Source organism: Diaporthe citri, assembly GCF_014595645.1.
Source record: "Diaporthe citri strain NFHF-8-4 chromosome Unknown scaffold_2, whole genome shotgun sequence".
Classification (NCBI taxonomy): Eukaryota; Fungi; Ascomycota; class Sordariomycetes; order Diaporthales; family Diaporthaceae; genus Diaporthe; species Diaporthe citri.
This window is the reverse complement of record NW_025064847.1, coordinates 25,272-42,007: the sequence shown is the minus strand read 5'-3', so window position 1 is coordinate 42,007 and position 16,736 is coordinate 25,272. Positions and strand designations below refer to the sequence as shown.

Sequence of the window (16,736 nt, the reverse complement as noted above, 5' to 3'; positions counted from 1 at the left end):
CATCGCATGGCGTTTTTCTTACAATGAGGCATGACGCCGGGTCAGATTGCGAAGGGACTAGATAGGAGTGGACTTGGTCCACAATATCTACCGAAGTATCTACGTTTAACCAATTGACACCCCGAGAATTTGGCTTGGAAAAACAAAATTCAGTTTTGGTGAAATCGAACTACATTGTGTCGCCCAGTGTGAGACTTGAATCTCGTGGTCATGATGACAGGTGTTTGGTGAGGTTCAGTCGGAGTTATACGTGGCAACATTTTAATTCATGACTTAACGGATGACTCAGGTCCGTGTCCATGCTAATCTGGACAGGTCGTCGTTCAAGGCGTCAGGAAAGGGAAAGACAGTAAATGTCCAAGGAAGCAAAGTGGCATTTTGAAGGTTGGCTGGCTGGCTTCACTCCATGACTTCAGCCCAAAATAGTGATTGAGCAAAGCAGCCGGCCGGGAGCATGTGGCAGGCGATGGAATGTTATGTAAACTTGCCGGCGGACCAATCATTGGGTGGTCCGCTCTTGCTGCCAGCCTAGACGGGACCCACGCCAGTCCTGGCTGGCCTGGACCGGGCTGAACCTGCTGTCATCAAGCCCGAAAGCGACCAAACGAACACGGATTGCATTTACAGTCAGTCTTCTTCCCTTGTCCGACACTTTCTTCTTCCTCCCACGCCACCAACCAACACAACCTTCCCCCCCCAAACCCGACCACGCCGCCGTCACACCTTAGTACCAGCCCCACAACATCAACAACATCGACAGCAGAAAAGACACAGCCTCGCATCGTCGGCCAAGATGTGGATTATCAACTGGTGTATGAGCTTCCTACGCCCTCACCCCCGGGACAGCTTGCTGACATGAGATGTGCTTCACCACAGTCTACGACGTCCTGTCGTCGCTCGGCCTGCTCAACAAGCACGCCAAGCTGCTGTTCCTCGGCCTCGACAACGCCGGAAAGACGACGCTGCTGCACATGCTGAAGGTGCGTCACCGAACCCACCACCCATCGACCCACGGGCTTTCCCGAAGGCGCCGGACGGGGTGGGCAGGCCGGACATCACGATCAGAGGGTCTCCTGCCGACTTACCCCGTCTCCCGTCGATCTACCGTCCGCCTGGTCGAATAATGGAGCGCAAGAGACGAACAACGACCAGCAGAGAGCTGACCAGACTCATGTACACAGAACGACCGGGTTGCCATCCTCCAGCCTACCCTCCACCCCAGTGAGTAGCCGGACGAGCGAGGAGCATGACATCTCCCGTATACATATGGCCAGGCGTGCTGACATGGGGAACACAGCTTCTGAGGAACTCGCGATCGGCAATGTCAGGTTTACGACTTTCGACCTGGGAGGTCACCAGCAAGGTACGGGCAGCACCAGTTTCCACACACCCCTCCACCCAGAAAGCCAGCGAGTAGCGTTTCCGAACACGCCGAGGAACGCACTCTCTACAAAACTGTGGGTCCGCATTGGTCACTAACAAGAGAATCCGAATTACAGCGCGACGCCTGTGGAGGGACTACTTCCCCGAGGTGAACGGGATCGTGTTCCTGGTGGACGCCAAGGACCACGAGCGGTTCGTGGAGGCCAAGGCGGAGCTGGACGCGCTCCTGCAGATGGAGGAGCTGGCCAAGGTGCCGTTCGTGATCCTGGGCAACAAGATCGACCACCCGGACGCCGTGTCCGAGGACGAGCTCCGCCACCAGCTGGGCATGTACCAGACCACGGGCAAGGGCAAGGTCCCGCTCGAGGGCATCCGCCCCGTCGAGGTGTTCATGTGCTCGGTCGTGATGCGCCAGGGCTACGGCGAGGGCATCCGGTGGCTGAGCCAGTACGTCTGAGCGAGCTGGCCGGCTCAGCTCGTGATGGGAAGTTTCGGGGACAGTTGGCAGGTGTAGGTCTGGTCTTATCTCGGCTGGATATTTCACCTCTATCCCTGCCTAGCGGTGTGCGAGTTTAGAACAGGCGAAGAGATGCAGGCTGTGTGTGACGGGGACGCATAGCTCACACACACACACACACACACACACAAGACTTAGATGGCTCGTTCCTCTCTCACTTGGGTATCCATTCTCCACTGCAGCCAAAGAGATGACGAAAGTGATGGATACATGGACAACGGTAGGGGAAAAGGAAACATGGGAGAGGACGGTGCCGCAGAGGGAAAGATGAATGGGTGACGACAAGATTTCTATCTTGGTGTGTGTTTTTTTATACATGTCCTGTGAAGGGGAGAACTACTACTGGCCGCATGGCGTTTCATGCTCATTTTTTCTAATCGAAAAGGATTTACAACTAGAAGATGTGTCTTGTGCATTTTGTGCGTCTATGTGTACATCTATGTGTACATTGGGCCATGATATATTTTCTTGGTGGTGCTCAGGCGAACGAACAAGCACGGGCAAGCATTAATCAGAGAGTAAGAGAGAGAGAGAGAGAGGCAGAGAGAGAAATGAGGGCGAAGGATATGAATCCCGTTGATTGCACCCCATACTCGTAGAAGGATGGATGCGACGACGGAGGATGAAATTGTTGGGAAATTTCAGCAGTCGTCCCGAGGCTTGTTGCCGTGGAGCTCGTGATCCTCGAGGCGAGCATCAGGAGAGGTTTCGGCCGGGTCTGCCTATTATCGCCTGCCCGCAGGCGAGACCGATTTTTGTTCTACAGGGCACGCCAGATCTCTCGGAAATGGGAAAGCAAGGGAAAGCCAGCCCCCCTTCCCCCCTCCTTCCACTCTCTCAATTTAGACCCGCCCCAGCCTCGGTAACGTCAGCCGAAGTTTGCTGCAGAAATGGGCGGCGCAGGCGGCAGGTAGGTGCAGGTGCGAACCCGACCCCCGGGCTGCTCATCCCCATTCCACAGTGGGCTCAGCCGCTGTTTCCACCCCCGTTCAGAAGGAGGGCACCAACCCCGAAGTCAGCTAGTGTTCCCCAACAGAAACGGCGACGTCATCTTGGACCGGTCCCCTGAACCCGTGAACGTCTCGAAGCTGCTGCCCTGACTAACACTACAGCAGCAGCAAATGCATATCAAATTCTCTGACATCGCACATGATCCCCCTGTCTGACCACTCGCTCTTCTCATTTACCTTGTGCAGGTGGACTCGTCAAGTTGCGATCGAATACACACTTGGTCGCTCCTCTTGTTCAGCCAGTTGTTTTGTTTGTTCTCTTTGAAGGCATTGTCTAGCTATAACTCGACTAGACCAGCACACACAAGACACGCACTCCCATATTCGTTCCCTTGTTTCCCGAAGCAGTCAGCATCCAAACCCCTTAGACATGGTATAACTCCCGCCGCGCTTCTGGACTCAGCGGACCAGGGACCAAATCATGGCACGAGAACAAGAAAAAGAGAAACAAGCCGCGGCGGCAGCGGCAGCGGCAGCAGCAGCGGCAGATGACGACGAGAGGCCGCCGGTCGTCGTCCCGGACAAGAACTACGGTTTCCCCCGCGACGCCTTCGACCCGTCCCTCCTGCCGGACTTCGACGTCGACTTCCTGTCCCCCGAGGCCCGCGAGGCCTTCGTCCAGGCCCTGTCCGCACCGGACCCGGCCCACAGCACCGAGGACGTCTCCCACACCATCCGCCTCGGCAGCCCCGTCCCCGGGAGCGCGGGGCCCGGCCGCAGCAGCTTCGACAACAGCGTCACGCGGCGCCAGTCGACGGCGGCCCCAGATTTGGGGAAGAAAGAAGGTGGTGAGAATGAGAAAGAGGACCCCCAGGAGGTGGCTGCGCACGCGGCAGCTGCGGCGGCTGACGTCTCTGCGCCGTCGCAGCCGAATGGGAATAATGTCAATGGCAATGGCAGTGCGTATGGATGTGCGCAGCCGCGGGACAGCCTGTTCATCACGGCGCAGAACGACTGGGCGCCGGTGCACCAGAAGATTGCGAGGTCCGGCACATCGGGAGGAGGAGGAGGTAGTGGTGGCACGGGCGCCAAGGGCCACGGCAAGCGGCGGCACAAACGGCCACGGACGGCGCGCCCGGGGCGGCGCACCAAGGATGAGACGCGCGAGGGCTATCTGTACGGCTTGCTCAAGTGGCCGTTCCTGCTGTTCGTCAGCGGGTGGGTGCTGGGGCTGGCGCTCGCGTACGTGCTGACGCGGTACTACATCTGGTTCTACGAGTACTTCATCAGCTGGCGCGGGCGGCGCGAGCGCCTGCGGCGCAACATGCGCGCTACCAGCGGCTACCGCGAGTGGCGGGCCGCCGCGCGCGAGCTCGACGAGTTCCTCGGCAACTCGGCGTGGAAGGAGACCAACGAGTTCGCCTACTACGACTGGAAGACGGTGCGCCGCGTGTGGGACAGCCTCAAGAAGAGCCGCGAGAAGGCCGAGGCCGTCGAGCGCAGGATCTCCGAGGGCCAGGCCGTCGAGAGCGACGAGCGGCAGGACGGCGAGAAGGCTGTCGAGGCGCTGCGTGCGCTGCTGGCCGCGTGCGTCAAGAATAACTTTGTTGGCGTCGAGAACCCGAGGCTGTACTCGCAGACGTACTACGGCACCAAGAACCTGGTGCAGAACCACGTCGACGAAGGTACGTCGTGAGACTGGGACTTTGACTTTTTTCTCACTTTATTTGCTATGGGTGCTAACGCGAGAATCAAATAGTGGAGAAAAGCCTCAAATTCATCCTGGACACGAAGCAGATGAAGCTCGAGGACAAGCGCGAGCTGTTCAGGAGCTTACATGGCAACTACGGCCGGACGGCGCTGTGCCTGTCGGGCGGGGCGACCTTCGCCTACTACCACTTCGGCGTGGTCAAGGCGCTGCTCGAGGAGGACCTCCTGCCGGACGTGATCACGGGCACGAGCGGCGGCGCGCTGGTGGCGGGGCTGGTTGCGACGCGGACCAACGAGGAGCTGAAGCAGCTGCTCGTACCAGCGCTGGCGAGCAAGATCACGGCGTGCTCGGAGCCGTTCACGACGTGGTTCCGGCGGTGGTACCGCACTGGGGCGCGGTTCGACTCGGTGGACTGGGCGCGGCAGTGCGCGTGGTGGACACACGGGTCCATGACGTTCCGCGAGGCGTACGAGCGGACGGGCCGCATCCTCAACGTGTCGTGCGTCCCCGCCGACCCGCACAGCCCGACCATGCTATGCAACTACCTGACCAGCCCGGACTGCGTCGTGTGGTCGGCGGTGCTGGCCTCGGCCGCCGTCCCGGGCATCCTCAACCCTGTCGTGCTCATGATGAAGCAGCGCGACGGCTCGCTGGCCCCCTACTCGTTTGGCCACAAGTGGAAGGACGGCAGCCTGCGTACCGACATCCCTATTAAGGCGCTCAACTTGCACTTCAACGTCAACTTCACCATCGTCTCGCAGGTGAACCCGCACATCAACCTCTTCTTCTTCAGCTCGCGCGGCTCTGTCGGGCAGCCCGTAACCCACCGCCGGGGCCGCGGCTGGCGCGGCGGCTTCCTCGGCTCCGCCGCCGAGCAGTACATCAAGCTGGACCTGACCAAGTGGCTCAAGATCCTGCGGCAGCTGGAGCTCCTCCCGCGCCCGCTGGGCCAGGACTGGAGCCAGGTGTGGCTGCAGGCCGGCTTCGGCGGCACCATCACCATCTGGCCGCGCAGCATCGCCATGGACTTTGTGCACATCCTCTCGGACCCGACGCCTGCCCGCCTCGCGCGCATGATCCACGAGGGCCAGCAGAGCGCCTTCCCCACGCTCAAGTTCGTCGCCAACCGCCTCAAGGTCGAGAGGCTCGTCGAGCTCGGCCGCCGACAGACGAGGGGCCTCGACATCGTGACTGGTGCCGGTGGCGGCGGCGCGTACAGGGGCAGGGATAGCATAATTGATGACGACGAACTTAGGGCTCTGCTGAGGGGCCACGGCAGGGCTGGTGGGAGGGGCGACTCTGGCGGAAGCGGGCCCGACGTGCTGGGTGGGGTCAGCGGCACTGCCACCGAGGATGAGACCACCACCGCCGACGAGATGGATGTTTCATTTGCGGAGAGCGCGGTCATCGATGACGAGGAGGATGAGTCCTCGTCGCCCGGGGGCAGCGGCGAGGAGGTGCTGGAGAGTGTAGAGGGGACGGGAGATGACGGGGAGAGGGACCCGCTTCTTGAGGTTGATGTCGAGGAGGAGCGGCGGCAATAGTGAGTGAGAGTGTGGATGGATGGGGGTTGGTGAGAAAGGTTGGCTAAGACGTGTTGTTGCATTGTGCATTGGACTTGTCTAGACTGGGGGTATGGGGCTGTCTTTTTCTTTGTTTTTGGTATCGATATCTACATGGCATGGAGTTTTTAGTCCCCCCTCTGGGGACGAATAGATATTACGGGCAGAGGGAAGACGGGACGGTGTTTAGAGGAGTCATTGTGTTGTATTGTGTTGGTTGTATTGGGTAGTGGTATAACTATTTAGTAGAAAAGTATCAGTATTGGCTATGTACTGATTTGCTCACTGTGCCTTCTGGTCTTATTGATGTTCAAAGGACCTTGAATAGGGGTGGATGTTGACGAACTTGAAATCGAGGTTTCAGACGGTGATGTCGTTGAATTGCTAGAGATCATAACCATATGGGCCCGTCTGTCCCCGTTTTCCTTGAAGCTCATCCGTCGGGGGGGAGAAGACTTAAGATGAAGACTCGGCTGTGCTATTCCTTGTGATCGTAACCGAAACCTGGGCTGTTTGCCACCTTGCTTCAGCTTCAACATCGCGACGCGTCCCTGCCCGGAAGCCGTCATTCCCTCCGTGCAACATCATGTCAAACTCCTCATTAAAGTCCTCCTGCCCCTCAGCCCCTCCTCTCATGGCATGCTCGGTCGCAAGGTTTCTGAAAGAGGAAGGCCGGTCGGTCACAATCACTTTGAAGACGTCAGTCACCTCACCTGCATCCCCGTCCGTTTCTTGGATATTCATGTCGATAGGGTATTTCTTGCTCTCCTCGGGCGCCACCGCCACAGACTCCACGCCCTCCGACTCGGGGTCTGGAACCAGGAGCGTCACGGTTTTGTCCGCCCTCAGGTTAAGCACGCTGAAATAGAGCGTTTTCCGCTGGGTCTCGATGGCCCGGTAACCGTCTGACCCAGGGCGATCCAGGCGCAGCAGGTTCTTAAACTCCAAGTAGATGATGCCTCCGTCGCATACTGTGGTGGCATTGTTCGCCTCCCCAAATTCGAATTTACCCTGGAGGGCGGCCCTGGTGTTCCGGATGTTCAAGACCCTCGTGTGGTGCGCGAGGGCCTTCAGAAACTTGTGAATCCCGGCCGCCGGTGAGTCCCCCGACATGTCGCCCGGGAAGTCCAGCAGTGGCGTGCCGGAGGTGTCTATGATCTCCTGGTGGCCCATGCTGGTAGGGCGGATTGTGTAGGCTGCCCCCACGTAGCCGACTTCGTGGAATGTTACCCCGATGGCGGGCTCGTCCATCAGCTGCTGCCGGAGCTCAGTGTCCCCTACGAGCACGCGGAGGTGTGTCCCGTATACGGGAGAGACAAGGGACACCGGACAGCCGCGCTCCACGACGGGCGCATCGGCGGCCAACAGACCCGATGCTTGGATCGCCCCGACCCGGTCGATTCTGACAGTCGCAAGCGGGCTTTCCAACTGCAAGACACCACGAGGATAAATATTCCAAGTCTCCCCGTCCTTGACACCTTGTATCTCCCCTTGGTCAATGCAGACCCGCCCGGAAGCGGCGTTCACGACGGTCGCCTGGCGGGCACTCGAATAGCTGCCATGGGAGAAGACGTCGCGGTCCTCGATGCCGAACAGCTTCGGGTTTTGCACCGCTGACTTCAACCCGATCCGGGCACGGAGATCCCAGAAGAGTGATTTGAAGGTCAAGGGCTGGCCATTCTGCCTCAGCGTCTCGAGGCTGGTCAGCATCGCCAGCGTCAGGGCGCCGTTCTTCTCGCCGTGGTTGTCTCGGCACTCCATGGCGAACTGGTGTGGTTGGCACGCCGCTAGGAGGGTGTAGTTGCGCACCCTCGTCCAGTATGAGGGCCTGACCGTCGCAGCGCGATGATCAGTCCCAGCCAGGCCGCCACTTTCCTCGTCTGGCCCCTCCCCTACGTGGGGATCCGCAGGCAGGACCTGGTCGATCTGACGGACGTTCTGGCTGTTGATTCGGTCTCCGCCTCCAGAGTGACAGCAGTCGAGTACTGCGAAGAGGTGAGCTCCGGTACCTGCCAGGCTGTCTAGATGGCGACCAAGCTCGTAGTCCTTCATGTGTCGTTCGCCGTGCAAAACTAGTGACTCAAAATGACTGCCCGAGGACAGTGAATAGTGGCGTAGCTGGCGACCCCCATGGCCAGAGTAGTGAAAGTAAACAAAATCCTTTTCATTGACGCTCCTCTTGACGTGATCGATCATGCCTACGATATTATCATAGTTGGGTGGCTTTTCCCCGTTCAGATCATGAGCAGTGATCTTCAGAATTTCCAGTCTGGAGGCATCGATATTGTCTGAAAGAAACTTCTCGACGTTCTGAATATCCCTGACGCAGCCTCCCAGATCCGAAATTCCCGTCGGATAGGCGTTAATGCCAACCAGAATGGCCCAGACTTTGGACTTTGGCGCGCCACTCATGATCCGGTCGTTGTTAATAGACGTGGATAGGACCTCAATTAGAAAGTAACAAGGGCACGGAACCTCAAGACAAGACTGGACGAGTTTGTTGATGGGAGAACTGAATGCGTCTACCTAGCTCTAATAAGTCTTTGCCTACACAGTATCTAGTATACTGGGTGGGCCGAAACTGGTTGACTGTTGGGCACTCAATTGGGCACTCATGCAGAGCCACGTCCATTTCCTCCTACAGGTCCCACAACCCTATGAACTGTCGACATGACAACACACCGTGCTGCGTTCAGAACCCCGCGCTTCGATGGCATAAAATCAAGTCGCGCCATCGACCAGGAATGCGAAGCACCGATACTGCCGTAGTCCTGTTTTGATTACATCCACAGTTCATTGGTTCGACAACGTGCAAGGCAACAGAGGTTGCCTAAGCATACACCATAAGCAGCACAACTATCCTCCGATACAGCACATTGTTCCGTATAGAGTATGTATTCAGAACTTCTCATAGTTATCCAAACACCTTTCTGTACGCTTTTGGTTTAACTTGTGTGGTTGTTTCTATAAAGGAACCCCACATATACGAACAAAATTCATCCTTCGTGGCAACTAGATCGGGACTGATATAAATACGAGAGTCAGAAGATGGATATCAACACCCATCAGCCCAACCTACCTCAGGGTTGGTACATATGTAAGTCGAGAGCTGATAGACGACATGTTTCAAAATCTGTTAACGAGGTATCACGTGGCAGCAACGAACAATCAGGAACAATGGAGAACGGTTCAGGACCTGGAAGATGCCATCCGACAAATGGAACTTGCAGGGTTGAAAGATGAAGTGGAGCGTCGGGAATGGCGGAGCACGATGGTTGACTTGAGCTTTTTGCTCCTGTCCCGTTATAAATCCACGACCGAGCCCGGAGACCTTGAGCGGGCCATTGAAGTTGCTGATGCCGTTCTTGACTGCCCATCAACGGCTGAGCCCGATGAGGCCTGCTGGCTACACGGTCTAGCGCTCCAACTGATCCGGCGGCTGGAAAAAGCCCCAGACCCGAGTACCGAGAGTAAAGCTATCAGGTTCGCGGAACGGTGCGTGGCTGGCACCGACAGCAGTCACCCTCATCTGCTCTCCCATCGAATGTTATTGGTCGAAGTGCGAGACAGTCACTGTGACCAGACGACCGATCCAGCTATCCTTAACCAGGCGATTGATAATGTGGAGGCTATTCAGAGCATCATGCCCGCTGACCACGAGTCAAGTTACAGCATCTTGTGCGAATTGGGAAGACTGTACGAAAGTCGATTCGAACAAAGCCATGCTACGAAGGACATTGACTCTGTCGTTGGACTCAGTAGGCTGCTGGCTGAGACGGCCCATATCGACGATCCTCTTCGGCCTTGCAAGTTCCATCACCTTTCGCAAGACCTGTATCACTACTTTAAGCACTCAAAGAACCTTGCCAAGCTGGACCAGGCTATCGATGAAGGAAGCTTTGCCGTCAGTGTGACCCCGGAAGACCACCGTCACAGGGTTGAGCATCTCGCTGCCCAAGGACAGCTCCTGGATAGTCGGTTTCAAGAGACAAACCGGCTGGAGGACATCAACGAGGCCATCGACATTGCCGAGCGCGTTTTGAAAGCCACACCAGAAGACGACCCAAAGCGAGGTCACCGACTCCATCAACTTGGGGAGAGGCTAGGGGGCCGATTCGACCGAACAGGACTGATGCCCGATCTCCATCGTGCCATCGAAGAGATCATGAACTCAATAGCCATCACACCGACGGATGATCCTGATCGTTCAGGCCCCTTGAATTGCCTTGCCATCTGGTTCGGGAGACGATTCGAGGCTCTAGGCGCCACGAATGATCTAGAGCAGGCCATTAAGAATGCGCAAGAGGCCGTGGAGATAACGGCGCCGGGGCATCCTCGCTACGGGATGAATTCCAACACCCTTGCGAACTTGCTGGGGTTGCGGTATGCTCGAACACGCGACCTACAGGTGCTCGCCGACGCTATCAAGGCTGCCGAAGCTGCGTTGGGTGAGTGTCCCGAAGACTCTGATGAGCGTCCTTGCAGACTACACGGGCTGTCTGAGCTCTTGGAAACGCGATACCAGCATCAAAAGTCACCACAGGACCTGGAACGCGCCATCGAAAAGGCTGCGATCTCGGCAGCATCAACACCAGAGGGCCACCCGCACCAGTCTATCCACTTGGATGGGTTAGCCAAACTTCTTGAGCGCCGATTTCTGAAAGATAGTGTGCGGGCCGATTTGGACGAAGCGATCAATTCCTCTCGGCGGGCTGTCGAGGCAATCCCCACGAACCACCTCCATGCAGCAGAGCTATTAGGAACCTTGGGAATGCTCCTGAAGAGGAGGCACGAGTCATTGCAGGACCCCAATCCAAATGACTTCGATGAGTCTCTCTCGTGTTTCCGACGAAGCTGGGACTGCTCCAATGCCTCGCCGTCCGTTCGAATTCAAGCGGCTAAGAATGCAGCCGAGCTCTTGGCCTCACAGTTGAACTGGACGGAATCAAGTTCCCTACTACAAAGCGCTGTAGAACTTATCCCGCTGGTCAGTCCACGGTCATTGGATCATGTCGACAAGCAGTATGCCCTGGGCGAGCTTTCCGGCCTTGCTTCTCGCGCCGCAGCTGCCGTGCTCAATCACAGGAGCTGTGCCTCCGACGCATTGAAGCTCCTCGAGCTTGGCCGCAATGTCATTGCTGGCCATTTACTCGACATGCGCAACAACGACATTTTCGCCTTGGGAGAGCTGGACGAAGAATTGGCAAAGAGATTTGTCTCCCTTCGCGACGAACTGGATGCCGTCGTGAAGGTGGGTCCGGATGAGAAGCCCTTCGCCTGGGAAGCACGTAACAGACGGCGTCAGCAAGCGGACCAGGAGTTCCGGGAGGTCATTGAGGAGATCCGTACTCGTCCAGGGTTTGAAAGTTTCTTGCAGCCCCCAACGGCCGAGGACATCCGGGCTGCGGCATCGCAGGGCCCTATTGTGGTTGTGAATGCCAGTCCCTACCGCTGTGACGCCTTTATCATCGAGACTGAGCAGATTCGGTCCCTGAAACTAGATGGAGTGACCGTCGATGATATCAAGACCAATGTCGAGAGCCTCAGGACTACTAGACTCCCATCCGTCCTAGAATGGTCCTGGGCCGCCATCGCCCGTCCGATCCTGACAGCGCTGAGCTTCGACCAGCCGGTATTGGATGATCAGTGGTCTCGATTATGGTGGGTGCTCACGGGTCCCCTCGGCCATCTCCCAATGCATGCGGCGGGGCGTCATGATCAAGGCAACAGAGAGACGGTGCTCGATAGAGTCATCTCCTCCTATGCGTCGTCCGTCAAGTCCATCCTTTACGATCGGAAACGCGGATTCCGACACGCCGCGGGGAACACGCAGGGAAATGCTGTGCTCATTTCCATGTCTAAAACCCCAGGCCATTCTGAGCTGCAATTTACTGCACCCGAGATTGCAGAAGTGATGCGTATCTGTCCGTCACTCAACCTGAACGCAGTGACACCAGTGCTTTGCAAGGACGATGTGCTGGGACACCTCAAATTGTGCGAGACCTTCCACTTCGCAGGACATGGAATGTCAGACCCCTCCGAGCCTTCGAAAAGCAGCCTGTACCTCGACGACTGGCAGAGCAATCCGCTGACGGTCGGCGACCTACGCGAGCTGAAGCTGCGAGAGACTGCCCCCTGGCTCGGGTACCTTTCCGCCTGCTCCACGGGCGAGATCCGGGCAGAGAAGCTGATTGACGAGACTATCCACTTGGTAAGCGCCTACCAGCTTGCCGGCTTCCGCCATGTCGTCGGCACGCTGTGGGAAGTCTCGGATAGGTACTGTGTGGACATGGCAAGGGCATTCTACGAAGGTCTCCGCGGCCGCGACAAGACAGACTTTGCGGTTGCCAGGGCACTCCACACAGCCGTGCGGGCGATACGTGATCGGTCTGTGGCAGGCGGGCTACCGACGCCCAGAGGTACTCCCATTTCACAGGCTATTCCGCTGGATGAAGGCGTCTTTGTTGATGGAGACGAATGCTCAGGCCCACGTGGCGATCATGACAAAATCATCAGTGGCAGGGCTGGCACGCGGAGGCTACTGCGCACACACCGTAGGACGTTTCATTGGGTCCCGTATATTCATTTTGGAGTTTGAGGGATATAGCGTGAACAGGATTAACGGCCCTGACGCTGTGTAACATGCCAAATTTGAGTGGTTAATGTAGGAGAACGAGGCAACAAATCATATGGTCAACGCTCTCCATCAGAATCTTCGAAATTAGACATATTGAGGCGCCAGCCTATCAATTATCATTAACTTTAAACCCACTGTAGATTATGTGGCCGAGTGCAAGTCAACGGTCGCTCTGCGAAGATCGTCCAACCAGCTCTTCAAGCCAGCAAGTATACATCCGAGCAAGGCCAATCTTTGTCCGCTGCATCCAGATGTGTTCTTTAGCAGCACGCTGTTCTTTCCAGCTATTTCTGAAAGGCTGGGAGACACTCCATAGCTCTTCGAAGCTACTGCATGATACCCCAAATGGGAGAAGACGAGATGGAAACAGTTTGCGCCTCCAAGGTTGCATTTGCAGGCTGTTCGCTTGTCCCTCAGCTTGGCCCGTCGTCATTCAAATGTGTGTGTGTCTAAGCACACTGCATGTGCGTGCCGCTAACCGACGGCAAGGCTCTGAGCCAAGGAATCACTATCAAATCCCGTCATAGGGTTCATTCCTTGCGATGCTTATCACAAGTGGTGAGTGACACAACATCGGCGGCTCGATACAGATATGCAGGACAAGACAACACCATTCGTGGCTGACTCCCGTTATCCTATTTTGGGGTACCGACGGGCCATGCATTTTGTGGCGGAGACAGGCCACTCGAGGAAAGGCCGAACTTAACCCGCAATACTCACTTTCATATTCGGTAGGCTACGATGGGGATCGTCATGTTTAACGACGTTGGCCGAGGCGGAGAGTAGAATCACATGCGATAGGTCCTGGTAAGACCGCCGTGACACGGCTTTGAGTGACATGGACTATGGGCACTAGGACGCATTCCATCATGCCAATACTATGTCAAAACAGATAAGAAACAGCAAGGACAGTGTCTTCGTAGCAGCGCCGGTCCGCGTCCTTTCCCGCTTACGTTCAACACCAACTGATCTGAGCCTGAAGATCTGAAATCCCCATCACCTACCAAGCTAGTCGCATTTACCAAGGCGGTCGAATTCTCCATGGCCTCCTTACCGCGGTCAACAACCAATTTCGTGGCCTTGCCTGTGTCAGCAGCCGCCGTGCACTCTCTCTTCTCTGCAATCTATACCTGGGGCCGCCTCCGGAAAGTTTCCGGCCCCCTTCCTCGCCGCTCTCTCATACTGGTGGGTACTCTCCGCCGTCACCAGTGGCCAGGAACCGTGGGTGGACGCTGCTCTGGCCAGAAAATACGGCCATCTTGTTTAGAATCGGCCCTCGGCTCCTTCTCACCGACGACCCAGATGTCCTGAGGAGGATATCCGGGATACGAAGCCACTATAACAAAGACGCTTCCTACCTGGGTACGGTCAGGCATCCTGATTACTCTAACATGTTCTCAATGCTAGATGCATCAACTCATGATGCTATGAAAGCGAAGCTAGCAAGCCCCTATGGAGGCCGCGAGACTCTGGGCATGGAACCGATCGTGGATGGCATGGTCAACGCTCTCCTCCAGAATCTTCGAGACAAGACGTCTCGAGGCGCCGGCCTGTCGACTATCATCAACTTTGCCACCATAGTCAGCTATTTTACTTTGGACACCATCACTCGCATTGCCTTTGGAAAAGCGATGGGGTTTCTGGGAGACCGACACTGACGTCGGCGGCCTGTTTGCGGGGAGTCGCTCGGCCCTTGAATAACCTTCACGATCCCGATTCAGACGCCCTGGCTTCGGAGGATCACCCTGTCCAGGTGGTTCCTCAAGACGCTTGGTCCGAAGGCGACCGACGGGGAGGGCTTCGGCGTTGTCATGGGGCGAGTGCACACCTCCTGCGAGCGCTACCAAGACACTCTATGCCGACACACGAAGATGACAGAGCGGCCCAGCAAGCTGTGAGGGAGCGGTACAAGCCCGGGGCTCCTGATGAGAAAGACTTGATGTTAGGTCATTTGACGTGTGTGTACGCCCCCTTTAGCTTGGGCCCGCGGTGTTAACAAAACAGGGCGCCTTTGTCCGGCATGGCCTCCCCGAGGGGCCCTGCCTGAGCGAAATACTGCTCGCCATCACTGCCGGCTCTGACACAGCAGCATCAGCCGTGCGATGCACGATGCTGTATCTCATGTCAACTCCGCGCGTTGTATCACAAATTCAAGATGGTTGTTTCCGAGGCCATTAGCAACCGGGCGATCTCAAGCCCAATCAGACTGGAAGAGACAAAGGCAATCCCCTATCTCCAGGTAAGAAGAGCACGCGTGCTGTGAAGCATAACATCTTCACCGTCTCCGAGGCAACCCAAAAGCGACGCCGAGTACGGCTCGCTGATCAGAAACAGGCCGTCATCTGCGAGAGCCTCCGTATGCGCCCTCCCGCCCCAACAATGTTCCCCAAAGTCGTGCCTCCCCAAGGCGACGAGATCGACGGGAAGTTCATCCCCGGTGGTACATCCATAGGTTGGAACCTGGTGCCCCTGATGCGGTCACCCCAGCACTGGGGCCATGATGCGGACGTCTTCCGGCCCGAGAGGTTTATGGAGGCGGGGGAGAAGGTTCGGATGGCGGTGGAGCGGGACGTCGATATGGTTTTTGGTTATGGTAGGTACGGTTGCGCTGGAAAGCCCTTGGCTATTATGGAACTGAACAAGATATATTTCGAGGCATGTTTGTCTGTCAGTCCCACCAAGTCCCCACCTGGATCTAAAGCATAGTTACTCGCAGCTTTTCCGAAACTTCGATTTTCAGCTGGTGAATCCGATGAAGCCATGGGACTCTGGGTGTTGGTCCATTTGGACTGAGGATAATTATTTCGTTCAAGTCACGGAATGCCAAGCTGGCTGAACGAAAACTGGGTGCTCGCACTGCGTTCGTACTTAATTAAACTGTAACAGGCCGCCTCAATTCAACATTCCTCTTCAGCTGCTGTCAGCTGTAGTCATTCGGCGCTTCACGTTTGCATGAGAATGAAGAATCCATGGCATTCCCGGGGATGGAGCAGCGCCTCTGTGAGATCCCAGTGTTTGACGGTATGCACCATGCTGTGCTCGTTTGGTAACGTGATACATCCGCCACTCAGAATACCACGTGGAAAACACGCAGGCGTGTCACCGCCTCCATCATGTCACAAGGAAAGTTGTGAGCAATTCTTCCAAGACGGCTGCACCACCTCACGTGACGATCACCAACATGCAAGCAAGATGTATCCACGACGGCCGAGATGGACTGAGCGCCCCATTCCCGAGACAGGGTACCTGAGTGACCGCTGGGCTGGGTCCGTACACAATCAGACGCTGCCAGGGGGGCGGGGACACACATAGAAGACACACAAGGGCCGAGAATGCCTGGGCATCACCTCACTGTGATGGGGTGCACGATGGCGTCCCGATGCCGATATCTTGGTTTCCCGAGACGCATGCACAGAAAGGGGATCCAAACCCAACTGCGTCCCTCCCAAAACCTAGCATGAAACACCATAAACGAGGAAAACTCCAAAACTAGTGGTTCTAGAAGTCCCAGCAGCAAAGGAGCCCCGGGCCAGAATGCCCACTCTGCCCAGTCTGGTTAACATGCAAAATTTCTTTTCAGTATTCGTGGGGAAGATTTTTGTCCGCATCTACCTCGAGGTTTCCCCGACCTGGCACCGCAGATTCCGGAAACCTTCCCTATCGGGAAATGCGGGACATATGGATACCTTATTGTTCACATGACCCGATGCGGAAAAAGAGACTAAACCGTGGGCGTTCCTGCGCGAGTCCCGAGCTCCAGACGGGCGGCCCTCACCCCTCGCAACGCTCGCTCGGCTCGGTCGGGAGCCGACCACGAAGGGTCCCGACGGGCCTGTCGGGGGCGGGCTGGGTCGCGGGAGAAGGAAAGAAGGAAAGGGAACAAAAGGTGGGGAGGGGAGGGCAAACGCATGTCATGTCACGTCACCCGGCCCGCTTCTCGTGGCACGGTGGGTTTTTGATATGATGTGTGTGTGTG

At 56.7% G+C, this 16,736-nt stretch overlaps 5 protein-coding genes across 5 annotated transcripts; 4 read left to right on the top strand and 1 right to left on the bottom strand.

The window, feature by feature from the left end:
- Nucleotides 1–793: 793 nt before the first annotated feature.
- INS49_005693 (uncharacterized protein) lies at nucleotides 794–1,840 on the top strand (the record flags this gene model as incomplete). The annotated part of the gene is made up of 5 exons (XM_043166471.1): nucleotides 794–812; nucleotides 877–980; nucleotides 1,182–1,221; nucleotides 1,298–1,363; nucleotides 1,500–1,840. 5 exons carry the CDS (start codon nucleotides 794–796, stop codon nucleotides 1,838–1,840), a joined length of 570 nt encoding a protein of 189 aa, XP_043027615.1.
- A 1,491-nt stretch (nucleotides 1,841–3,331) lies between these two features.
- Nucleotides 3,332–6,105, top strand: INS49_005692 (uncharacterized protein; the record flags this gene model as incomplete). Its single annotated transcript, XM_043166470.1, has 2 exons — nucleotides 3,332–4,535; nucleotides 4,610–6,105. 2 exons carry the CDS (start codon nucleotides 3,332–3,334, stop codon nucleotides 6,103–6,105), a joined length of 2,700 nt encoding a protein of 899 aa, XP_043027614.1.
- Nucleotides 6,106–6,579: 474 nt separating this feature from the next.
- On the bottom strand, nucleotides 6,580–8,535 carry INS49_005691 (uncharacterized protein; the record flags this gene model as incomplete). The annotated part of the gene is made up of 1 exon (XM_043166469.1): nucleotides 6,580–8,535. The coding sequence occupies one exon, from the start codon at nucleotides 8,533–8,535 to the stop codon at nucleotides 6,580–6,582; it is 1,956 nt and encodes a 651-aa protein (XP_043027613.1).
- Nucleotides 8,536–9,171: 636 nt separating this feature from the next.
- Nucleotides 9,172–14,658, top strand: INS49_005690 (uncharacterized protein; the record flags this gene model as incomplete). The annotated part of the gene is made up of 4 exons (XM_043166468.1): nucleotides 9,172–9,220; nucleotides 9,282–12,542; nucleotides 14,168–14,340; nucleotides 14,482–14,658. 4 exons carry the CDS (start codon nucleotides 9,172–9,174, stop codon nucleotides 14,656–14,658), a joined length of 3,660 nt encoding a protein of 1,219 aa, XP_043027612.1.
- A 257-nt stretch (nucleotides 14,659–14,915) lies between these two features.
- Nucleotides 14,916–15,466, top strand: INS49_005689 (uncharacterized protein; the record flags this gene model as incomplete). The annotated part of the gene is made up of 3 exons (XM_043166467.1): nucleotides 14,916–14,999; nucleotides 15,095–15,353; nucleotides 15,462–15,466. 3 exons carry the CDS (start codon nucleotides 14,916–14,918, stop codon nucleotides 15,464–15,466), a joined length of 348 nt encoding a protein of 115 aa, XP_043027611.1.
- Nucleotides 15,467–16,736: the final 1,270 nt, after the last annotated feature.